Source organism: Pleurodeles waltl, chromosome 6 (assembly GCF_031143425.1).
Source record: "Pleurodeles waltl isolate 20211129_DDA chromosome 6, aPleWal1.hap1.20221129, whole genome shotgun sequence".
NCBI lineage: Eukaryota > Metazoa > Chordata > Amphibia > Caudata > Salamandridae > Pleurodeles > Pleurodeles waltl.
Window position 1 is genome coordinate 885670055 of NC_090445.1, and position 26066 is coordinate 885696120.

The 26066-nt window shown below is 43.4% G+C and overlaps 1 protein-coding gene across 1 annotated transcript in view; it reads right to left on the reverse strand.

Annotated features, from left to right (window-relative positions):
- Positions 1-5642: 5642 nt before the first annotated feature.
- The window catches only part of CPN1 (carboxypeptidase N subunit 1), a 154658-nt gene continuing 134234 nt past the window's right edge, over positions 5643-26066 (reverse strand). Inside the window, exons 6-9 of the mRNA XM_069239688.1 lie at positions 25799-25938; positions 15653-15752; positions 11562-11680; positions 5643-6015 (exon numbers count right to left, since the gene is read on the reverse strand). Coding sequence (XP_069095789.1) covers positions 5884-6015; positions 11562-11680; positions 15653-15752; positions 25799-25938 — 491 coding nt within the window. The 3' untranslated portion in view covers positions 5643-5883. The remainder of the gene's footprint in view (positions 6016-11561; positions 11681-15652; positions 15753-25798; positions 25939-26066) is intronic.

The following is a 26066-nucleotide window of genomic DNA, read 5'->3' on the forward strand; positions in this document are numbered from 1 at the left end:
CAACCCAAAAGGCATCCTAATACAATGTAAGGAGTCCAGCAGCAAAAAAGTATGTAAGGTGGTGGGGTGCATCCTGCAGCTTAATCTGGTGGTAGACATGGAAGACGTCCATGACACTGAACACTTTAGCACGACCAAACCCAGCTTACACCGTTGATATGCCGAGTGGTGGCTGACGATCTACCCAGGTCTGTTCAGGTCTCAGAGGTAGACACACATCCTTATTGGTTGCTAAAAATTCAGTGAATTCCCCATGCAGATCCACATACTGATCTACCTGACCCACCAACATGACCTGCTCCAGTGCACTTGGGTTCAACGTAATCCACATGTCACGCTGATAGTGCAACCCCAATAAGTTGTCACCACGTTTAGCAACCTAAACCCTCCCAATGGTCTCTTTGCCACACAATTCAGTCCTTATGATAGGGTATACCAGAACACCAATTTCTGCTTAACCATAACTCACTGGACTCTTGTGAGATGGTAGCAAAGAGGTCTGGTAGTCACTAAGGCCCATGTTTATGAAAAAGTGGGCATTTAGTGCTGATGCTAGTGTAACAAAGTGTAGACAAAGTGCAAGGAGGCCCATAGGTTTCTTTGGAAGCGTCATTTTAACACCTGCTCTTATCAAGCATTACAAATGATGCCAAAAATGGTGCAGTGAAATCTGTTAAATTTCACTGCACCATTTTTGCGGGCCTCCCTGCTGGATAACACCCCCTTGCATATATTATGCCTGGCACAGGCATAATGTGGCACAAGGGGTTACAAAGTGGCACAATGCATGCATTGCGCCACTTTGTAAATATGGCTGGGAAAAGGCCTCTTTAGCACTACCTTATGATAAAAAAATGAAGCTAAGGTGGCGCAAGCGGCTCTTAAATACACCCCTAAATTCTCCCATTTTTAGTCTCCACCATTGTGTATAGTAGCCCAGAAGCTGACTAACCCATTACACTCTTTAAATCTAATTTTTAGGCATATTGGTAGGATCGACATCAACCTCACTAGCTACTGAGCCTTGTAGAGGCCAGGGCAACCCCATCCACTAGGGCTGCATTTTGTAGGGGAAAGGGGATATATCGCCCTCCTTTCTTGTAGAGGCACTAGGACCCTATTCTTTTGGGCCACAATACATTCTTGAAAGGAAAGAGGGGCATGTGCACCCAACTAAGCGATCACAAGGGACCAGGGACCCCATCTTCTGAAGCCGGTCACTTTATTTATGGATGATCTACTCAGCTTTTCTCTGCTCCCGCTGGGCATGAGCAAGTCTGTGTTCCCTGCCTGCAAGAGCGCAGGCACGGAGTTGATGTTCTCCCTGCCTGTGTTCTTGCAGGCAGGGAAATGTAGTGTCCCCGGTGTCAGGGTCCCCAGGACACTGCTACCATCAGCCCAGGGGAATGGGGTTCCCAAGGCCAGTGTATGGCGGCAAAGTGAGGGTGCTTAACACCTTTTCTCCAAACAAATGGTTAGTTCCTTGGGGATGGGATCCCGGGGCTCATTTGAGGCTTGGGGAGATGGACCCTAGGATCCCTTTCTAAAGAAACAGCCTCAACAGATGGGGTCTCCAGGGCCCACAAAAGGCTCAGGAGCCTCATGTCCCCTTCTCCTTAGAACAAAAATTAATTTAATATAAAAAACATGAGAAGAGTCGCAGCTCACTTCAAATTTACTGACCAAGCTCGGGAGTGCCCCATACTGCCCTGCAAAGTCTTTTTAAAATATTTTTTGGATCCTGGTGGTGCTCCTAAAAGGGACAGGAACACCACCAACTTTTTATTTTAATGTTGTGGTGGGCTGCAGGGAGTGCAGCAGCCCCCAAGCAACATTAAAGAAAAACACAATCAGTCTCCTGAGGTCATTGAATACATGACCCCAGGAGAGCTTACCATATTTTTTTTAAGTATTCTGAGCTGGAGTTGTATGCTCTACAGCTGGAGTACCAGAATCTCTTGTGGTTGGTGCTCTGGTTGCACTTTGTGGCCTGAATTTTTTTTAAAGAAGACAAAAAGACATGTTAATGTTTTTGTTGAAACTGCTTTATTGAAAATATTTGACAATCACATTTATTAAAAATTGCTATGTGTGAATTTATAACATATACATTTGTTTATAATTATTGGGGACTATTTGACATGAACAAAAAGGTCTGTTTAATATATGTTGATGTGCTTCCCCTTGATAAAGCCAAAAGGCCTATTTTTTATATTTTAAATATAGCACCCTTTAGTTTGTTGTCAGTCCAATGCATCTAACCCCACAGCTGCACATGGTCGAAGGTAATGTGCACCAGGGGGTTGGGCACATAAGCACAGAGGCCTGGGCACCCACTCCCTCACCATGTCTACGTCTGTGCCTGCACCCATGTCTATGGGCAGGCCCTGTGCCCAACCCCACGCTGCACATAGCAATGGACACCTTACTTTATGTTAAAAAATTGAAATTTACTGAAAGAAACAAAGGTTGAAGTGAAGTTATAGATAGGAGTTGTATTAATATCTCACTTTACATTAAAACAATTTTAGAAATTCACTGAAAAATACAAAGGTTAAAGGGACGATATAGTTAGGTGAAAATGTCAGTTAAAACATACCACTTTTAAAAAATAAAACCACTAAAATTCACCAGTTACAGGTATCTAAAATAACTGTATCTTGTGCCCTAAAGTAACTATAACTTGCACCCTTGCCATGCACTGCTAATTATCTCACATATTACATCACTCATGACATTTTCTGTGACATCATTGATAACATCACTGCAACGTCTGAACTGACATCATTGATAACAACACTGTGCATCTGAGTGGTCAAAGGTTATGTGGAAAGGGCATGCAGGGTAAAGGCATGCATTGTATCGTCATGCATCCATGCTGCAACCCACATCCAGGGTAGAAAAGGGGTAAATATTATCCTACATTGTTACAACTGGACCCTACATTGCTTGTACACCATTGACAGAAGTCAGATGTGGGCCCTAAGTTGGGAAACCACTTGAGGAAGGTAATATGGGCAATTGAAGCAATCGTTGACATGTGGTTACCCGAGAAACCACCCATCGTTGTTAGGCTGAGTGTTTAATGTTAAGTGGGGATAGAGGAGGAGAAGGGGACTGACACAATTGGTGAATTCACTGCTACTCATAGCCGAACAGGTGATCTTAACCAAATGGGGGACACAACTGTAACCTGTTAAATATATTGGCGATGGATAAAAATGATCTACATGTCAGGGGAGAGAAATGGTGTTCTTTAAAGGTCTGGAGTTGATTGTTGGAATTTTTTGTGAAAGGCTGTAGATCTCCGACATGCGCATGGACTCTCCGAGCAGTGCAAATTCAAACATGTTGGGTGCCTAATGGATGAAGAGGTTCACTCACATCCTGGGTGGGGGTGCAACTGGTACTGGTCATAACTGTCTGGGTGTTTGGTTGCCTAGAAGTGCTGCATGTTGTAAAATCAATAAAAAAAATATTGAAACCTATATAGAATGGTCCTTCTAAGTCTGGCAATCCTAAGCTTGAAGGGCTGCAGACAGAGACTCACCATGGGAAACCCAGTGGTACTCACCTCTGCAACTGTGGCAAGGAAACAGCAAGTTTGGTAGCGTGTTTTACAGTACCTCTCTCAGCCGTCCAAACCTTAAATGCTCCACTATATCTTGAGATTGATGAAGGGTTCTAATAATACTGCTGCATTGCTGAATGTTAAAATGATCACAATTTCATTTGGGTTCACTTTTTCTTTGATTCCCTCAAACCTCTTGGATTGTGTGTCTACTGCTAAATATATTCTCGGATTGTACCAACTTGAGTAACAATGAAACCTCATATTTGTCCTTTTCCTTGCTAAGGTGTTGTTACTTTAACACTTATGCAATGTTTCGAGACTTGTGTACCAATGGATGACTGGTAGTCTGGTTTCTGTCTAGATAGGGGGCATGGTCTGGTCTCCTGCATGTTGATGGTGACTTTTGTGTATTGTTAGTCATATAAGATAAGAAGCTGTTGGCCCTACTGGATACCACTGGTCTTTTATTGGGGTTAGAAAATAGGTAGTATATCTCATATGGTTACAAATAGTTTCACCATTTGTTTGCAATGCTCACAACTGTTATAACCTTTTGCCATATTAAATAAACTATTAGTGACGCAGTTGTGTGGCAAATTTCTTCCTCCTCTCCCTGTTAAATGCCAGCACCTCAGGAAATCATGTCTGTTTTTCATTCCAACTAGTACTGTTGAATATTCCTCAAAATTGTGGGTGAACCTATTTAAGACCCCCTCCTCTTGAGCCTCCACTTTCAACAGATTGAGACCTAAAGGAGCCTTTGCCAGTCCAACCTCAGCCTAGAAAATTATTTCTGCCCATAGGGCATCTATCCAGCAATTCAGAGAGAAAGGTGAAAAGGAGTCGTTGTCCTTATACTTTAATAATTATTAGAAGGTGTGCAGCCATGCTTTTGCTGTGAATTTATTGAAAGTAACAAAGAGTGTCAAAGCGAAAAATTGAATTTTAGGTGCAGGTTGTTACAAGTACAAATTATTTTTTTGGGGCTTTTCTTGTATACATTTTGTACATGCTCAAAAGTTTTTACTAGCTGTGCACTGATCTGCTATGTATTTTGCACTTTGCGCATAAGTTCATTAAGCACACCCAGGAACTCCAGAGCGCTTTTGGACACATCATATTTTTCTGTCTCAACTGACCCTCTTGCTTTCTTCTCGGCTTATGCTGAGCTAGATCTGATCATATTTGCCATTATGGCCTTAAATACAAGGGTGCTATTTTTATATGTGGGGATACTATGGGGCCAGAAATAAAGTTTCCATCCAGTATACGTGCACATAAATCTTACCTCACAAGCTTTTGCCTCTGAAATCGGGTATGCTATTTGGACCCTGGTTTACAAGGGAAAATATGCTTTCAGTTACTACCTCCTCTTAGCAGATGGTAATTGGAAGCAAGGGGACCAGTGCAGGATGAGTAGCGGGAGGTGAGGTTTAGGGAGGACATCAGAGCACAGCAGATGCGCTGGACTGGGAAGGGGTAGCGTTTTGTGCACCTCATGCTATAGACTAGGATCAGATGAGGGACAGGGCTGATGCCTGGCTGCTCTTGCTTTCCACACCTCAGGTGACTTTGAAAGCTGGTAAATCATGTCCAGTGTTCCAGCAGCTGGGGTATTTGGGGGTGGGATCACCTGGTGGTATATAATTGGGTGGAGTGGAGTACAGCTCTGTTCAACGTATAAATGGGACAGAGGTTTTGTGGGAGATATCTTGATCATTCAGGAGTAAACCCACACCACTTTGCTCTTTTTGAATACCTTAACCACGGTTCTGACAGTATATGGTACCTCTCAGAGAGTTCTGTAAATGTATTTAGTTGCATTTTGTTAGTGCACCAAACACCTTGAAGGTACTATGGGAGACTTTAAATTTGCGTATGTTAGTGAAAGAATGAGAAGCTGTCAGGTTTAATGCTGAGAATGTTCCAGATCAAGTCTTTGAGAATGGGTTCCATCGTCTCTTCAAGTAGGATAGGTGATAGATGATAGGTGATCTCAGCCGGGTAACATATTCACTGTTCACCCAAGTAAACAAAATGCTCCAGAAATCCCTTGACAACTCTGAGATCATTAACGGAAGAAAGGTTTATTGTGAAATCAATGTGTTATTCTTTTAAATTGTCCAATACTTAAATAAGATATATATATAAAGTGACAAAGTAGTATTCCTATATATTGGTAACTTTTTTCATTACTTGGACCATGAACATGAATCTATTGTGACTGCACGCTGGCCTTTTCTTAGTCCATGTTTGTGCTCATCCCTGAGGTCCTGCGTGATCTTCAGTCCCGCCTCAGAATGGAACCCCTACCTTGGTGATACCGTCTTAGCAGCACTAGGATTTATTTTCTTTGAGTGGCCTTTGCTATTTAGGTTCTTGATTGGAATCTTCTCAGGTCTTGGCTCCTCTAATTTGTGTGGATAGAGCAGAAAATCTTGCTGCAGAATAAAATAAAATGAAATGTTATTCTTTCTGTTGTTTGCTAATCCCCACACTCAAATGGGTACCAATAAAATGTAAACCTTGTTTAATTACAGATTGCATTACTTAAGCTTGCAATGTCTTGCAAAATGTAAAATACACTTTATAAAATCTATAAAGTTTAAAAAATAATTTAAAATATATTTTGTTTTCATGCTAAATTCCTGAATCACTTGCATTAAAAATTGTCCCCATAACAATCTCAATATCAGAATAAGTAGTTCAACAGTTTACTCTTGTGTGCATCTAATTTGGGTTTGTAAATATTACATTTCTTATATTTTAAAAGTCATATCTGCTAAATGAAAAAAATAGTTGTATTCTTGCATCAATTAGTTTATGTACACAAACCTTATTCACTAGATTTCCCAATATGTGTTCTCAAGCCATGGCTACAATGTAACAGGAAGAAAAAAACCTTTCACATGTTTTTCAATTTATTATCATTATCAAAGGCACTGTACTTAACAAGGTCAGAAAAAAACTGCAAATTGAATAGTCAATTTGCATTCAGTAATAAAATAAACGATCAGGTAAAGAACGAGCTTCAGTAAATCATAGTTCCTTTCTGAGGGTTACTAATTCTTGTGGGATGTTGAGGAAACATGAGGGGGCTCATCATGTGCTCCAATGTGCCTATGTGAAGCATAGATGGGTGGACCAACAAACTAACAGGAAAACCCAAGCCAGAACACAGCCAATGATCGGCTCTGGGTTTAAGGGCCTATGCATGAGTCGAGACTTCAAAATATTTGGCATGTAAGCCATGCAAACATAATCAAGTAAAATATGATAATCTTTTCAAAATTCGAAAAGTGTATATATTTAAGATGTAGAAACTTTTCAGCCACCTTGCTGCTTTGAGAGGCATTTACTAAACATGCACTGAGAAATGTTCCTGCCCCCTCTGCCGACAATACCAGTGATGAGCGAATGGGCAAATCAGTTGTCATGTGCACCTTGTTTGTGGCCTAGATTCTTATTATAGATGGAGCAATGTTAGATGTTATGAAATCAAACAAAACAGAGGTTTTTGTCCAGCACACATGCTGAAGTCACATATTTAAAGGTGCTCTGAAATAAACAAAAAAGGGCTAGCTGAAATCCAGTATTTGTCTAGGCTCACACAGTTTGGTCAAGCAGTGATGCCGGAATTGATCACAGATTTTGCTGTTTCACAGTTTGCAATTCTGCCACCAGATGAGTATCTCTTCCTGATATCAAAGGTTAGTTCTTTGTCGTTATTGCTTGGAGGATGTGATTAAAGTGTAGGTGACAGGCAGGCTCCACATTTTATTTGATCAGTCATTTTTTCACAGAGCAAACCTTGCACAAGAACATAAAATTGTTTCACAACTTACACAGACTATGTTACACTTTGTTTGGTTTGGCACATGTCGATTTACATGATACTGAGTAGAGGTGAGGAATCAAACTTCGATCCCCATTGTGCACATTCAGCAGCTGAAGCCCCATCTTCTTCCATAAAAGTTGGCTTGTTTTGGGCTCAATCTGTGCTAGAGCCAGGCTTATGGCTTGAGACAAGCTTGAGCTTTCAGTGGTTAGGCCACTTCTAACATGAAGTATTCATTTATAATTGAGGCAGGGCTTTTGGAGTGTGCTCATCCTCGTCTACATGGTTCATATTGACAACTATATTGCTGCAACACTTCAAGGGAACATAGCAAGTCCTGTCATCCTGTGCTCAATGCAAATTATTTTAGAGTGATTGCTCCTTTTGCTCAGTTGACAGCAACCTGTGAGAAAATCAGAAGGGTGCCCTCTGCAGGGGCGGTGAAGTTTGTTGCACATTTACACTGTGACATTATTTTTTCGTACATCTGCATAAATATTGTGGCGAACTGGATCCACTAAGCAGTTAAGACTTTGAATTGAGGTCGTGGGGAGAGGAGATGCATGTCTAGGCGTGGTCTGCTTTGGGTTAACTGAGAGAACTATTCGACTGGTGTTAAGCCTAGTTGTTGGCCTGACTCTTAGCGTATGAACTTTGCTCTCGCCTCCTACTGTATATTTTCTTGATACAGTCCTCCAATATGTGTAAAAGTAAACCGCCAAAACAGGGATTGACTGTGATTGACAAGAACAAACAACAAAACTCTGGCAAGCTAAACACCCATGTTGAAGAGCCAGCACAAACGGAGTAAAGACGATACTGGTGAGACTAACTGCCTCACAGAGATCCTTAAGGCAATCCTAGACACATAGGGGGTTATTACGACTGTCGCAGTGGCGGTCTGACTGCTGCCAAAGCAGTGGTCCGACCACTTTGGCGGCGGTCTGACCACCACATTACGACAGTGGCAGTTGTGCCTCGGTCGGACCACCAGCATCGCTAGTTTACCTCCACAGGAGGGACTGGTGGTGCTGGCAGTCCTAATCTGCAAGGGCAGCGATGCAAGCAGCGCCACCCTGGGGATTATGACCCCCCTCTCCGCCATCTTATACATGGCAGTAGCACCGCCATGTAAAGGCTGGCGGAGACAGGGTGAAGGGGGCCCCCATGGCCAGCACATTGCGCTGTTCACAGTGAACAGCGCGACAGGTGCTGCTGCACCCTATGCACTGCAGCATTGCCGCCGGTTTACTCAGGAGCGTCAATGTTGTAGGCTGTTACCCGCTGGGCCAGCAGGCGAAAACACTGTTTCCTCCTGCTGATCCAGCGGGGAACTCGTAATGGGGCCCGCGGGATGGTGGCTGCACTGGCGGCAGCCTGACCGCGGGAGTTTGGTGGATGGCCTTTTCCGTCCACCTAACTCATAATGACCTCCATAACTGTGCTACACATCAATATAAACAGAAGGCTCCGTTCTGTTTCCCGCATTATGTCGGAGGGTTCAGAATTTATGATATCAGCTTGAATCTCCCTGTGAGATAATGAGGATTACAAGTTGTTTCTCCTGGAATGTGAAATAACAGGTGTACCTGCAAATACAATCTAATTCTGCATTTTTCCCCTTTCTGGGAGAAACAGGCGTACGTAAGAAGCCGTTTATCACCTGCTCCAAAGGGAAGGAAGGGTCAGGGCAGATTCGGGAGGGAAGGTTCCTCTTTGTTTTTGCTGGGTGGAACTTCTTTTACTTCCCTAGCTCAAGGAAGGTGGTGAGTGGTCGCATGAGACAGGAGCTGCCATAACACCCTCAGCACCACAGAAGCTTCCAGGCGTGGAATGATTAAGTCTGCCGCTTACAGGCTCCTCTGTAGAAACTGCTCCGGGCACTATGTAATGAGTCCAGTGCGTCACTGACTGTGTGTTAGTTGCTCTGTGACCTACACAAAGTGTCTGAACATGCCATGCAATCAGTTGGTGGCCTAGGAACTGCAGTGAAGACACTTAAGGAAAAGATGGAAGCCATGTGGTTCTAATGGAGTCCTATGAATATCCCTCTGGGAGAAACTTATTTGGCTGGGGTACGGAGAATAGGAATACAGCCGTTAGCAAATAAAATGGTGGATCCAGGGAGTATTCTGACCAAAGACTAAAAGGTCTTTCTAGGAGGACTTGATACCAATTTTTACACGCGTCAATCCAGGCACTAATACATTGAGGGGTGCTGCCTCACCCTGAAACATTTTAGCATACAAGCTCTATTTTTAAATAAAAATCCAAAGATCACAGAGGTTCTTCTTCTCCGTTTAATGCAACATTGAAATCGGCGCTGAAATATGAATGCAGTAGTTGTTTATCTTCATACATGTCCTGTTTCAGACCAGCAGCATGGGATTGCGGATGGCAGGACCCTCACTGAGCAAACCAATACGGTGGCCACCTTCTGTAATTTAGCTAAACCTCAGGAAAAGGAGCGGCCATTTTGTTGGATGCCGAATAGTTTTAAAAAAGTTCCATATTTTTCAATGAAAGGGCTGGTTATTCTTAATATATTCATCTGAGAAAACTATGCTCTGATGATTAACGCAGGGTTGGGGACAACCTAACACTGTCCTTTATGGCCCCCGAACATTTTTTAATGGAGTTATTTGTGTCTCGGATTCCCAAAGAACAACGCATTGAATTGTTTTGGGCTGAGTCTTGTCAGGGTAAAACGCTGCTCCTCGGTGAGGACGCCGTATGTGCACCAGCCATCCACAGAAAGCAACAGCTCCGTTCAAAGAAAGAGCAGCTCCAGAAATTGTCTGTCTTTTCTGGAGACACAAGCCTTTCTAAACAGCAAGTACGAAAACATTTTCACTTGCACTTAAACACGAATTTGTAAGAGGTGCCTCATTATTCCTAATAACTGTAAGACATTGCTCCCTGAAGCATGAATTGGGTACCTTTCCCCTGGTGCTGTTACACTAAAAGATTGAGTGGGGGCAGAAGTCAGTACATTATTTCATCCTTGCCCAGGCACTTGGGAACGCAGAGTGCCACTTTCTGGTTTGCAGGCAGGTGCCCATTTTGTGCCGCTCGTTTTGCCAACCCCTTGGAGCGAGTCACAGTCCGGGAGAGAAGGCACCATTACAAAAGAAAAGTGTTGTGCCGGCAGTATAGAGCCTTTCACAGGACACCAGGTGTAATTCTGAATCGAAGAAGATAGGGCCAGATGTAGGTAGCGTTTTGCATGGCACAAACTGCGAAAAATCGCAGTTTGCGCCATGCAAAACACGCATCGCGATGCTCATTCACATTTTGCGAGTCGCTACTGACTCGCAAAATGTGAATGCGACTCGCAAATAGGAAGGGGTGTCCCCTTCCTATTTGCGACTCGCACCGCGATGCTAAATTGCTTTGTGACCGCGAACGCGGTCGCAAAGCAATTCGCAGTTACCACTAGTGTCACACTGGTGGTAACCCATTCGCAAAAGGGAAGGGGTCCCTATGGACCCCTTCCCCTTTGTGAATGTTGCCATAAATGTTTTTTCAGAGCAGACAGTGGTCCAATGGACCACTGCCTACTCTGAAAAAACGTAACCAAATGGTTTCGTTATTTTTTTTGTATTGCAACTCGTTTTCCTTTAAGGAAAACGGCTGCAATACAAAAAAAAAAAACTGCTTTATTAAAAAAGCAGTCACAGACATGGAGGTCTGCTGTCTCCAGCAGGCCACCATCCCTGTAAGTGCAGGGAATCACAACGGGGTCGCAAAAAGCGACCCACCTCATTAATATTAATGAGGTGGGTCTTTGTGACCCAATCGCGATTCACAGACGGTGTCTGAGACACCGTTCTGCATCCGAATTTGGATTCGGAAATTGCGAGTCGCACCAACTCGCAATTTCCGAATCGCAAATTCGGAATTTGCTACATCTGTCCCTTAGTCCTGTTAAAGTCGTGCTGTGGGTTAAGTGCTCGCTGCTGACACCTATGGTTAATCCAGAGTAAATAGGTTCCAAGCCTGACAAGAGTGCTATTGAGTTGGAATGTTTTAGCGCTGGTTGTATGAGCAAATAAATAAAGGGCTCCGTTAACAACAAAGGGTGTGTTTTAATAGATTTGAGCTGCAACTGTAATATTGTAATGCCAGCGAAATATACCCCAAACTCACCCTAGTAGCTTCAGCGGGCCCAACAGTGACTTGTCTAGTGTCAATCGAGTAACCGGGAGCTGACGCAGTCACACTGTATGTACCAGGTAACAGCAACCGAAAGTAGTCACCCATTTCACCTAGACAACGGAAATATAATTCATGGAATAAGATGAACTGCAGGAACACACATTCTTTTTCATAAGGGGAGAGGCGAATGCCAATATCGGAGTTTAGTAATACATTTTATTTGATCAAAAATAGTTTGTAGGTGTTGCCATGGTCTAAGATATAGAAACTCCGAAAATGTACATCTCTCTAGGCCTGAGTTTCAATTGCTTGATCTAACCTTTGCACGGCTGCCTTGCACGTCAACACTATTGAGTCGCCTATTTGTGTAAGGCCCTGATAAACCACTGGCTGGACCTACTGTCGCTTGTGTTCCTGTTTCAGAGGGGACCTGGCCTGGCACTTAGGTCTGCATGGTCTTTTTCGGCTGATCACTGTCTGTAATGGCAGAGACAAGCTAGTACATGATGGGACTGTGCTGCTCACAGTGGCTGAGTAAATAAGCATTTAACACGTTACCTTTTATGCTTTATGTGTGATTCTTTCCAGCTAGGAGGGGTATGTCCAGACATGGGCTCCAAATGTGCTTTCCGACAGAACCTGCACCTCACTGATGAGGTCCAGTAAGGGCTAAACCCGTCTGCGGGTGCTTGTGATCCCCTTTCCCAATCAGACAGACCCTGGCCTGGGAAGTCCATCTATACCTTCCATGAGGGCTCGGTGGTTCTTCGTGGGCTAGTGCCAATTCTGGTTTGCATGTGATTGGTCTATGTCTATATTGGTACTGGAGAGTTAAAAGACAGTAAGATGGAATGGTGCTGTGGGTGATTACCAGTGGCTCCGATTAATTTATTCCAGCCATCAAATTCTCATCACGTAAACCAATTTGCAGCTACAGAGTGCTCGGTATGGTGATACAATGGGAGTTGAAAGATTCTTGACCGCTGACCCCTCACCCACACACCATACAGCCAATACACTTTTATAATGAATTACTGTGCAACGTCAAATTGCAAAGGTGCAAATCACCAGTGGTTTGTTATCGCCAACACTGCACCTAAAGGAGTCCGAGTACCATATCTTCACACATTGTAAGAGAGACATCTATAGGTAGGACTTGCCTACAGGAATAGGAGCGGCATAAAAACAGTGCTGCCAAACATGGACACACGGGTTACGAGATGGAGACTTAGGTCACATAGGAAAACCAGGGTGCAGGGCCCCTTTGAACTCATGCAGTCCAGTAAAACATAAGAAAGATTTTGATGGAGGTCCTACTGCTTTCCGTCACATACTCTATGACATAATAGGCAGAAAGAAGGGAGGTACCTCCTACAAAGCCACCCTAGGGATGAGGTTATAACAACTGCTTCAGCTTCGTTCAACCAGCAGCTGCATAGGGGATGCTCTAGGGTGTTGAATATGAACTGTCAAGGTGAAAGAGGAACATAATTGGCTGCAGAGCGGTTGAGGCTATTAATGCAGGACTGGATGATGGCTTAATAAGAAGCTAGGCTGGTGTAGTGACACAGCAGTGGAAGAGAACCAACCCAAGAAATCCCTTCAAATTAAATTTGATTGCATAAATTTGAACCAATAACATGTTTCCCACTGTTCAGTTACAATCTGTGTTCAGGCCTCTGTTTTGCTAAGGTAATGTGTGTGGACAGTAACACTTCAGGCATCACTGGTAGAGACCCAATGACAACACTGGGGGTCAGTCAAATATAGATGATTCCAAAAGGCGTGAGACTCTACACAGCAGTAATGAGGTCTCATGGAGATGTTGAAGTCTTTGAGTGTTTCTCCAAACGGTTGTATTACTGACTATTAAAACCCATAATATCGTGGTATAAGAACATTGATGATAGAATATCGAGGAACAAAATGTTGAAAGGTAAGTGCATATAGAGAAGTATAGATTTACTATTTCTAACTCCACATCTATGTTCCTTGAAGATATATGTACTGCATAGGTAAATATATGTGAAGTTAGATGTGGATAATCTAGACTTACTTACATATTGATATTTATTTCAAAATGTTGCCCTCACTATTCTGTCCCATCAATATTCTGGGTTTGATATTCAGGGTGCCCACCCTTCCAGACCAAACGGGGGACACATGCTGTAAGGTTTCTAAAAGAGGTCTTCATACCCTGGTTATTTAGAGAATTTCCTGTCGACCTCCCTAAGAATTGCGTAATCTTAGATACTGAATCCTTTCCATAGAAAGACATATTTAAGAACAAGATATTATCCTCTACCATGGCTTTTTATTTTTTCAAAAATGTACTGAAGCTGCTTCTGTTAAATGTATCCTTCAAGCAAGGCAGGTCAAGCACATATCCAACAGCTTCCAGGTCATCTATGAAAACTGATTACTGAGCCTGTGCTGCTTATCAAAATACTTTGCCTCCAACTTAGATCGCTGGGGAAGCACACTGGTTTTCAATAGGAAAGTTTGGTGAGGATGTGACACCCACATAACTGTTTTTGAGTATTTAAGCAGTCTTCAAACAGCAGCACTTACTCTGAGTTTGCTTTGATCAATTAAGGTGCTGTGCACCTGCCATATGAGATCTGAAATGCAAAGGTTAGAATAAAAGCCCAAAGAGCATGGGTGTGGTTTCTATACTTGTGTTATGTGACAGACTTGCACTTGCAGTTCACATTGTTGAATAATAAACAGTAGCAAGCATTGGCAAAGCCAATTTGTCTCGCTTTTGGGATCTGTTGGCATTCCCAATGCTTTTTAGTGAAGCTGTAGTGCATTGGCACCCTACTGTGCAGCATGGCCAAAAGAAAAAACAGTGCAGTGATGCAGCTATAGCAGGTGCATCACTGTGCATGCGTCATTACGCATGCATGCCTACAAAATGATGAGGGTGTCATTTTATAGAATGTATGGATCCGATATGGATCAGTAAATTAAAAAAAATAAAAGAAGCGGCTTAAAAGAGTTTTTTTTAAGGTGTTGGGTCTGGCAGCAATTTCTGCCCCATGAAAAAACATAATGAAAAAGACTGTGGGTGTGGGGGGCTACGGAGGAGCAGGAGGAAGGGAAGTACAGGGCGTGGGTGGGGGAGGGGAAAATGTAACATGAGGGGGTCAGGGGAGAACTACATAAGTGAGAAAGCAACATAGAGTGCAGGGATGAAGGGAAGTTGGCTGGTGGGAAGCACATGAGAGAGGGCTTGCAACTCAAGGGAGACAGCAACATGGGTGGGGGGGTTGGGTATTCAGTTGGAGGGAGAAGCACATGAGAGACAGAGCTGGAAAACGTGTGCACTCTCATAGAGTGCTTAAGCAAAAAGAAAAAGAGAAGTTCTCTTGAATTGAGCAGTGGACGGAGAGGAGACACCTAATCAGAGAGCTGGTATAGAGGCGATGCTCAAGGGGAGTGATAAAACCAAAAAAAAGCTGGGACGAGAAAAGCCGTTGAATTTGATGCAAGCAAATAAGAGTGACAATAAAGCCAAGCAACTGTATGCAATGGGGAGGTCCCAAGACCCTGTAATTCCTGGTAAGGTCACAATAGGTCTTTTGTAATCAAGTAGCTTGTGCTGTCCGGTAGGGCTGATCTAAAAAGAAGGGGTATAATTAACTTGCGATTGGGGGCACTGATGGAAAACAATAGAAGCACAAGAAGAGAAAAGCTGGACAAAGCTGAAAAGTAATGACATCCAAGAGAGGAGATCCAAAGTAAATGTGGGGCTGACAGTAGCATGGATTGCACAAAGGAAACACAATTTGCAACACTTATGTCTTTGATTAAAAAGCTACTGACAAGACACACATTTCATGGGTTCTTGAGTATGTGACACTCCACACAGTTTTTTAATTACACTACTTAAAACAACTGACAGTTTATAGTACACATTAACAAACAAGATTATTGATTCGAGGTATCTTGGAAGGCTTCAAACCACACAGTGATCCAGCTGCCTAACCCTCTCAGATAGAGCAATCCAAAGAGAACCACTCAACCAAGCCTCCTGCTGGAGGCGCTGTTTAGCAATGTTCAGTGAGAGTGAAACTTACCAGAGGTGATGTCATGATTGATGCCCCTGATGGAGATGACAGCATTGGGTATGCCATTGTTGTTCTCATCTGTGATCATCCCTTTGATTCCCTGGTGGACCTGAACTTACCCAATGGAGACACAGCAAACACACAAGAAAAAAGGAGGATATGTGAATTAGTTTTAGCATTAATGAGCAATGTATTACAATATGATTGCAGGAAAGAAAATACAGCTAAGCATTGTCTTTGACGGCACTGTTCCTGCTTTACTCAATACATGTACAAATTCCAGTTGGCAAAGCTAATAGGTCTGGCGTCAACTGCCAGCCTTTTGGCTTTGTCACTGCTTGCATGATTTTTGTGAAAACACTATTGAAGAAGCTACTGGACCCTCACCATTATAAACAGCAAAAATATGTGTTCAATCTCAAAACGAACTCAACATCATTGCGGTTCCTTGCAGTGAATTGAACAAGTTTATATGTGGATGGACTTCCTATGAAAAACCAGAATGCCGTCACTCTCAGTTAACTAAGCCAGTGGCTGGAGTGGGCTGACCCATGGCTGACACATTATCATATTCTGTATGATGTAGTGACTGGAATAAAAGTGTGAATGATGCAACAAAAGACCAATGGAGGAAGAGGGCTGGCTGAGAGGCTTTATTGGTGATTATGTTATATATATCATTTTAGTAAAATCAAAAGGTGTTGGCTGAGGCCAAACCAAAATTAGCATTGGCAAAGCCAACAGACCTGATGTTGGCTTCTGGATTATTAGCTTTGCCAATGTTTATTTTGATGGTGTTTTTACGAAGGCATACATTTTATCATAACAATATCTAAAAGCCAGTATCTATCTATCTATCTATCTATCTATCTATCTATCTATCTATCTATCTATCTATCTATCTATCTATCTATCTATCTATCTATCTATCTATCTATACATATATATATATTAGAAAAGCATACATGCAGGCATAGTCCCTGGCACTGAAGCAAACTGCTTGTTCTGCGGATGTGCACACTGCAAAAGAGCAAAGTGTTGGCTCTCACAGTTTGGTGAACTACTGGCTGAAGTAGGATGGCTCTGTGCCCAATGTTGCATCTTGTGTTGGGTGGGGGGGAAGCAAAATGTAAATGACACTACAGCTGACCAATGGGCGTCTGAATAAAGAGTGCTGACTCAAGGCTCCTGTAACTATGTGCAAGACCGAACAGTCCTAGCTAATTCCAGATTACAAAGGTTTGATGGTGGGTAACACAGACATTGTGCTTCGTTATGAAGCGGTGCCACAACTCATGCTTTGACCACTACCAGATTTACAAGACTTCACCAGGCAAAGGCCTTCAGCACGAATCAGAAATGCTAACTGCTCTAGTTTGTATGTGTGTGGTTCTGGGTACAGCAAAGTGTGGAGGGAGAGTCATGATCTGGGAGCAGTATGGGGGCTCAGTCGTCTGTCAATGGGCATTTACTGCACATGCCCTCTCGCGCTGTGACCCGTCAACCTCAAAGGGACGTTGACTGCAATGCTCTTGGAGGTGGTAATCTGCTATTTCCAGTCGGTGCTAATGTACCTGCGATGGGTTCTCACAGGGGCAGTTCTATTCCCAATGCACGTCACAGGCATTTGATACATTTGTACAGGGTAATTCGACTCAAATTCCTAGCATTTGTGCGCAGGTTTGCCCAGCCCAATTACTCATTATTTCATTCAATCTACGGCCTCAGTACCTCCAGCCATTTCTCATCAGGACATCCATTTATGTCCCTGGAGGGGGAAGATGAGGGTAAATATCAATAGCTTGATTGGCTTTAGAAGATTTGCATTGCAGCTGTGAGAACGTACTGTATTGTTCCTCGTAAATCTTATCTGACACCACACATCACCACAATCATGTATAGGCTTAGACAAGTAAGAGGTGTGTAATCAGAAGAAGTAACATTACGCTTGCATTGCAATCTTCAAATTTCTTCATAGGTATTTAAGACAGGGCTCTTCTATCAAAGCCATTGGTTTCATTATGTCTGAAAACTTTAGAGGATACACTCCAGCCCCAGTGCTTAATTTGTAAATAAAAACGTGCCGGTGCCCAAAGCCCTTCTCTGAAACATGTGGCTGCTGCAATTAAATGGGTGAACACGGAATACTGAGGAAGCGTAATCCTGAAGCCATCTCGGGCCTCTTCAATCCAATTAAAGCCACTCCTTGCCCCTTCAGCTCATTCTTGCAGCAGCTTTCTGTTTTCTCCCTTTGTGACGCTTTTTCGACTTTCTTCTCCTCCGTCTGTCCCGTATGTGTCTTTGGCTCACAGTAAATGCTTGAGGCAGAAAAATAAGTGCCGGCCCTCAAAAATAAGTGCCGGTGCTCCGCACCGGAAACAACAAGCACAAATTAAGCACTGTCCAGCCCTATTACGAAACCTGAAGACTGTGTGAAAGTGTGGGTGGTGCATGGAAAATTCTAGTGTTTGCCACACTTCACAACTTTGTGAGCATTGTGCAAATATACAGCTGCAGTTGAAGCACTGGGCACAGTGCACCCTGACAGATTAGTGTTGTCATGTGTTTCTCTTGTCAGCTTTCTAGACAGGACCATGCCATTTGATGGGGCCATTGGCTACCCAGTTGCTAACTGTCCCCTTCTTGTATGGCTCCTAGGGGTAGACTCATCCCTACAGGCACGGTGCAGAGCATACCTAATACTCCTTCCTCCAAATTTGAGGTCCTTGGGACACTCCGTTTGGAAAGTGTCTCTGCCTTTGAAAAACGTAGATCACCTCACGGATAGACTTCATCTTGTATCACTTTGACCGGGCGCATGCTCCAAGCAGGATTTCCTCGATGTGTATCGGACACATATCGCCATGCAGAAGGCATAGCACCTGAGTCACTAAAGGCCTGATTCACGAAGGTAACTTACGTGTAGTAAAGTTACGAGTCCGGATTTTCTGCACTCGGGGCAGATCCTCAACACGGGGCGGCATCTCCGCATTTGGGGCAGAAGCTCCGCACTGCAGAGATTCCGCCCTGAATGTGGAGACTCTTGCCTGAGTGCAGCGAATCCGCACTCGTTGTTTTACTACACGTAAGCACCTTTGTGAATCGGGCCCTTACGCGCATGCAGTGCCAAAGGTCTTTATAGGCCACTGTGGGACATCCGCTTGTCATACCTGCGATACCAAGCTGTGGATTCTGCCCCTCAAAGGAATGGAAGTGGGACTTGCGCAGGGGATGTTACAGCTGAAATCTTGACTAATACTATGCACTTTTTTACTACAATTTTTGTGTGTTATTGTTTTCCTTTTACATATTCTCATTCATATATATTGTATTTATATCAGTGCGTGACTGCCTTTTGTTTATACACCACAGTATATTGGCCTGAAAACGTTGTTGCTTTCTCTGCAGAAACGGATTTTTCACTTCAGTATATTTAAGCCCTTTATACTTTTATATTGTTGTCACAAGGATGATCCTTCTTCTGCAGAGCTGCTGAAAGGCAAATGCCGTGGCGAATGCGAGAATGGGTAAATGGTTGGATGAATGAATAAATGAGTGAGTGCGTGGATGGATGATTGAGAGTGCATGGACATGGATTCATAGATGACTGCATGAGTGTAAGGACAGAGGAAGCGCGCGTGGGCAGTGTGTGGCGACAAAGGTAGTGTAGAGACAAGAGCAGTGTGTGGGGTACAGGAGCACTTTAGTGAAATGGGACAGTGTGAAGTGGTGTGCTGGGGAGGGACTGTGTGTGTGGGAGGTGAGGCAGTTAACACAAATGGGGGCACGTGGGAGACACAATGGCCAATACACTTGCCTGCCTCGGAGTACCCTCCCAGGGGAGAGGAATGGGACCATTTGTGGAAATATTATGATTCTTCATAGTTAAGATTAACATGAACTGATTTTGCGTTCATTTATGCTAATATTTCTGGGCTTTTTCCCCGAGCGCTTTTGCGCTTTGCATGTACTGTGCAAGGTAGAGGCAGCAGTACCCAGTGGCACTGATGTCCAAAGGTGGGGGACCGTGTTTTTAAACCCTTTTAAGACCCTGTGCATCACAAAATGTGACATTTTGATCAATGCTTAATATGGTTATATCAGTTCTGTACTAATGAAATGGCCATATGCTGATGCATTAGTAAACCTCCATATGTCATGAATGACAGCTACAATCAAATAATGGTTGATGAACGTGAGGTGGTCAATATGTGAATGAATCATACAAAAAACGATGGCTGAGGTGGGCTGATCTTTTGCCTCTCTCTCACACTCTGTAAGATTTGACATCTCCCACCAGGTTGAAAGAATTTGGGCCCACAGGTTTTGCTGTGAATATATTTGACATGTGCTTGTAGCACTCTTCTTTTACTCCTGCATTCCAGAAGTTAGGCAGAAATAGTTCTGACTGACATCTGATATTCAGTAGTAAGACAGGAGTACTACAATTGCAAATAATGGCTAATCCCTCCTGACTTGTGCTTTTCAGATCATACTTTTTTTTTTTTTTATAAAATGGAATGCTATTTTCAGATGTTCACTCAATGGTATAAATTTAGGAACCTGTTGTTTGTTAAAGTTAAGCACAACTTTTGGCTGATTCGTGTAATAGGTTTATGCCAAGCCAGGAGGCTCCTGCTATGTGTTACTTTCAAACATTACTTGCCACTGTGTCTTTAATAAAATTAAACTTTTCATCATCATCATAGGGAAAATCCACATTCCGGTCACACCTCACATGGCAAGCAGCTACTTGTACTGCTTGTAGGGGTAAATGGGTGCTCACATGCCTGTGGCACCCTAATTGTCCCCTATTTCCTCCACGCCTTAAAACATCCCCAAAAGGCTGTGTTTAGTTCTGGAAAAAATTGTGCTGAAAGTGTTTCTTTCTTCATGCCATGTGTTGGAAAAGGCCCTTCCTGAAGGGTTATCCCCAAACATTTTGCCTTTCTCCTCCTGTTTTTCAGACCCTCTTTTTGTTGGCTTTGGGACTCTGGCCACTTTACCACTGCTGATCAGTGCTAAAGTGCATGTGCGCTCTCCCCTACAACTTGGGATAATTTCTTTACACCTGTTTGGCTTATTTAATTTACCTATAAGTCCCTTGCAAAGTGTTATAACATGTACCCAGGGCTTGAAATTAAATGCTACTAGTAGGCCTGCAGCACAGATTGTGCCACCCACAGAAGTAGCCTTTCAAACATATCTCATGCCTGCCACTGCAGGGCCTGCGCGTGCAGTTTACAGCCAGACTGACTTGGCAAGTCAAACTACTTGCCAAGGCCTAAACACCCTTTTTGCTATATCTAAGCCACCCCTAAGGTTGCCCTAGATAGCCCTCTGGGCAGGGTTCTGTGTATGTAAAAGACAGGACATATGCATTTATGTACTACATGTCCTAGTTGTGGCAAACAGCCTATTTTACTGTGAGTGGAGCACCTCTCATAGGTTTGATTTGGAAATGCCCCTACATATGCCTAAGGGGGATTTTCTGATCTATAAGGAATAGCTTGGGCATGTATAGTGTGTCTGGAATGGTAGTGAGAAATCATACTTAGTGGTTTAGTTGGATTTTACATTACTATGTTAGAAACACCACTTTTAGACAGTGGGTCTTTCTCTGTGCTTGTGACTCTAATGCTTTGCAGCCTGTCCCCAGTCATTGTCTGGGACAGAGTGACAGCTCCACTTGGTGCATACTTTCCAGACAGCCATCACACAGGAAGGGATAGGTGTGACAGAAGAGGCACCTGCACAATGATAGTCTTCCTCGGCTGGGGAAAGGGAGGGTCATTCACACCTTACATATTCATAGGCTGTGTCCTGCCCTCATACAATGGACTGATTACCCTCTACTGATGTCTGGAGACAGGGCTGGGTTGAAAAGGTGTTCTGCGTCACTTGAAAGGGCTCTTTTGAATTTACCCTCTGATCAAAGGCATTTCTTAGCATAAGGAGAGGGGCTGCAGCCCGCTGACTGGGAGAGCACTCAGGGATGTGGAATTCCTATATCTTGACGCCCAGGACGCATTGTTCAAGGTCAAAGACAACAAGGTTTCATATTTATTTTGTCCTTGGGACAAGTAGGCCCAACCCCGTGCAGCACAAACTCTTTAGCTGCTAGTTTAAAGGGAAGGAAATTGTCTGAAGTTGAGGTAATATTTATGTCCATGTGTTAATGCTGTTTGAACTTGTATTTATGGGTCATTAATGCAAAGCCTTTTTTATTGGGGTGAGCACTTGAAATAAATGTGGTAAGCTCAGACAGCACAACTGACAGTGATTCCAGTAAATAATGTACACACACATTTGAAAAGTTTAACAATATGAGGCTACACATAATGCTTCCAGAATGCTCACTGAGTAGATACAAATGTTTGCAGAAGCTTTTAATCAGGAACGATGATTATTTGAATTTGAAATAAAATGTTCAGGCAAAGAATGCAATTAGAAAAAAAAACAGTTTGCTAAATTGAAGCATCATTCAGTAAAATGTGTTGATGCATGCTAGTATTTCCCCAAAAAACCATAATGGAAAACCAGTGTAACTTGTTTCAACAAGATTATGGGAAACATGAAAACAAACAAGCATTGGCAAAGCCAACCCATTCAACATTGGTGGTCAGTCTTTGGCTTTGTCAATACGTGTCTTGTTTTGACATGGCTTTTGTAAAACTTTGTTGTGGGAGCTGCCAGGCACTCACCATTGTAACAAGCAAAAGCCAAAAAATGTGTTGCTTTTTAAAAAAAAGCACACATTGCCACATTAGTTCCAGGCACTGAACAAAACTACTTTGTGTGCTAATATGCTTTTTGTGAAAGACCGGAATATTATCTATCACTTACAGTAAAGCCAGACAATAGATGGTGAGAGAGAGAAACTGAATTTTAATAAAAACAAAATGTCTTGGTTAATGACAGACCTAATTAGGGGCCCAATTCTTAAAGAAAGTCATAAAAGTGCACCCATGGTATATGTCTTTGCATTTGTGCAAAATTATGGCTTTCATGAATTCACAAACATTTACCGAAGAAGATCGGGAAATCATACTCCTAGAAAATATTTGTGAACTGTATTTTAGCAAGCGCAAATGTGCATGTGTAGATTTGCTCATGCAAAAATCTATTGATTGTTTACAAGTTAATTATCCCTCCCACCACTTTTTCCCCAACCCTGGAAGGACTTCTACTTCTGCCCTTGTCAGTAGTAAGTGTCCAGCCTTTCTCAGTATGGGAAAAGATTAGGGAAAAGCTGGTGAAAATTCTCAAAACTTGCAAGTTAGTAGGTTTGTACAGACTCAAAGACATTCCAACCCTGGAACTATTGCTTACTGCTTCCTCCAGCCCCAGTATATAGATCTGCAGAAAGGTGGCAAAATAAGGAAACTGCTAGTATTCAAGCCCTACTATAGTATTAGCCCTGGCATAATCAGAGGCTATTATCAGAGCTCTTATATTGTGAGACTGCTGCATTAATGTGTCACGGCACTACATGGCACCAGAGACAAGCAGTTCTTTTTACAGGACAAGCAGATTTAGGAAGCAACCTGCACCATGGACAAGTAGAAATTTTATTAAATTCCACAACACTGGCACTTTTGGAACTGGGACCAAACCTCTGTCAGAGGGACTGCTGGACTGCACAAAGAACTCATCTGGACTGCTCTTCTTTTATTGCCTTGCTGCCTGGTGTCTGCTGGGTAGCCGAAAGGACTCATCAGGATTGCTTTTCTGCTTGTTGCCCTGCTGCCAGTACTCCCTGACTTGGCCTTCCCAGACCCTGTGTGTATTTGGCAACAGATGCTACTGAAAGGGCTTGTCAGGAACCGCCATTGGGACTGCCCTCCTGCTGTGCTGATATATGGCTTGCTATGTCATCCAAAAGGACCGCCACTTTGTTGTCAGGACCGTAGTGTGTTGGCCTGTTACTTGCTTCTTAGCATGTGTGCCCCAGTGCTCTCAAAGGGTTCAGTAGAGGATTCCCCCTGTTGCCAGTGCTACCCTTGGTCTTGCAACTGTAGAGCCTGGGAAGCGCTATACATTGTGTTGGAGCGCGCGGTAAGTGCTACATTGTGCTGTCCCTGAAGTGATTTGACCGCACTGAGGAAGCGCTAGAAATTGTCTAGGGGGGTGTAGGCTGGACGGTTCCCTCCTGTGTACTGAACATTGTGTGCTTTTTCCCCCTGTAACGGCAGTTGTGTGGCCAGAAGAAGTGAGGTAGGGACCACCGGCTTTAACTTGGGTACGGGATGAGGTGTGCACTACCTGGTACCCCGGGGGTACCAGTGGGTACTTACTTTTGGTGGAATCACTGCCACGGCCCAAGCCACTTTGCAAGCGTGTCTTTCGTGTTGGGGAGAGAGCCCTGGCGGAGGAGGACAATTACCCGACCGCGACCAGAGCTGAGGAGGGTGAAGAGTCCTGCTGGCCAGGCAGGAGAGCAGGGCTTCATGCCCTAGTGCCAGGAGGCTCATATCAAATTTACTGTAGCTCTCCTAGTAGGAGAGCTTGAAGCAGCTGTTGTGGTTGTTGGCATCCGTGGTGGACCCCATGAGGTCACCCCGCTGTTGTGGGAGTCAGGGGTACCCCCCCCCCCCAAAGTGCAGTTATCCTGGGTTGCAGGGGCTCGTTACTTGTCCACCAGCATAGATCACTCACAGGATGGGACGGAAACATCAATGGAGCCCCCATCCTGCTGAGGATACTTTACCACATTTACACTAATGGGAGCGTAGGAGCTCCTGGCCCCACCGAGGTGGATTGTGATCTACCGTATACCTCGTAAAGGAAGCACTGACGCACTGAGGTTTTCATGTAGGGGTTCTTAGTGATTACATAATGTTCTGCATTCCCCTAGCATGTTTTATGCCCTCATATTCCTTGTATGCTGGGCAATATGAACTGGAGTAATTTAGTGTCCTCTTTTGCTATGTTGTGATAAGGAGCAGTTCAGGGTCTAGAGTACGTGCATTCGGAGGAAGGGGTGTCTGATGACACATGCAGTGGGAGAGTAATGTTTTGTGTATGACACAGACAAGATGGAAATGTTTTCCCTTGTTTTGCATGTATGATGATGATGGTCTAATGAGTGCCTGGTTGGTACACAACTACTGATTAAGTGGTTATGATTTTTTTTAATGTAATACAGCCTCTATTTTTATACAACCTGTTGTGAAGTCTCTTTTGTGGTGTATTTATTGTGTCACTGGTGTGAGTGTATTGCGCAAATGCTTTGCACATGTCCTCTGGGGATAAGCCTGACTACTATGTGCCAAGCTACAGAGGGGGAGCACAGGTTATCTTTGGCGAGTAACTTACTCACCCTGACTAGAGTGGTGGTTTCTGCCTGGCTGAGGTGCAGGCACTAGCCAACCAGAAAACCCATTTCTAACACCATGTCACTTGATCTGTGCAATAGCACATCCATGACTATGTTTTCATTGAAAACTCTTGTAATCCCTACAGTACTTCTTTTATCTAAGGACGAACCAATGCAAATGTCCTTTCTTTGAAAACTTTTACTATGTAAATGGTGCCACAGTCCAGAACCGTTAAACAGTTTGGTGTAAACAAGTACAAAGTAATCATAACTGCCATTTCTTAAATACCTGCTGCTCCTGGTAAGCAAACTGTACTGAATATATAGCTCAATCCGACTCACAAGTAAACAGCACTCAGTGTCACTCACTATGAGTTATCTTGCATTTTTTGTCTGTCTCACAGGGGCCATTGAAAGCATGCCAACCTTGTATCAGGGCCCTATAGTGAAGCTGTAGAAAGCATGAACTTTACTCATCCTCTGTCTACAATATCATGAGTTAAATCCAAGCATACACATGTCACGATGTCATAAAAATGAGGAGAATTAAACTGAGAGAATCATTATTTAAAAAGAGGCAGAAAGGGGGCTGTAGCCTAGGCAACCTAGTATTACTGTTGGCTGCAGCCAATGAAAACCATTTATGTGGGCCAATGTGGATGGAGCTCACCCACAATGTAAACTGTCACACAGGACCATTTTCACACTGGTAGCACCAACGAGGAACACAGTGGTTGTTGATGAGGTTTTCTATCCACCATTTTAAATTTCGAATCTCTGGCAAATCTTATTGCACGTGTTGCGTGTTCCAGTTTCAAGTGACGTCGGTGACTTACCTCTTCGATGTAGGCGATAAGAGCTTCGCGGTTTCCAAGCCACTCCCTCTCCAGCTCTTCCTTCCGTGGAAACTTGTTGCAGCTCAGCTCCAGAGTAATTTCAAAGCAGTTGGAGTAAAGGTAGTTAAAATCCTGCATTCCTGTGAGGACCAATTTGTAAAGCAAAGATACATTAGTAAAACTGATTGAAATGTAAAGAATTTGTAGAAGTAGAAAATACATCTTTGTGTATCGACCTGCAAACGTTCATACAGCTCATGAATGGGAA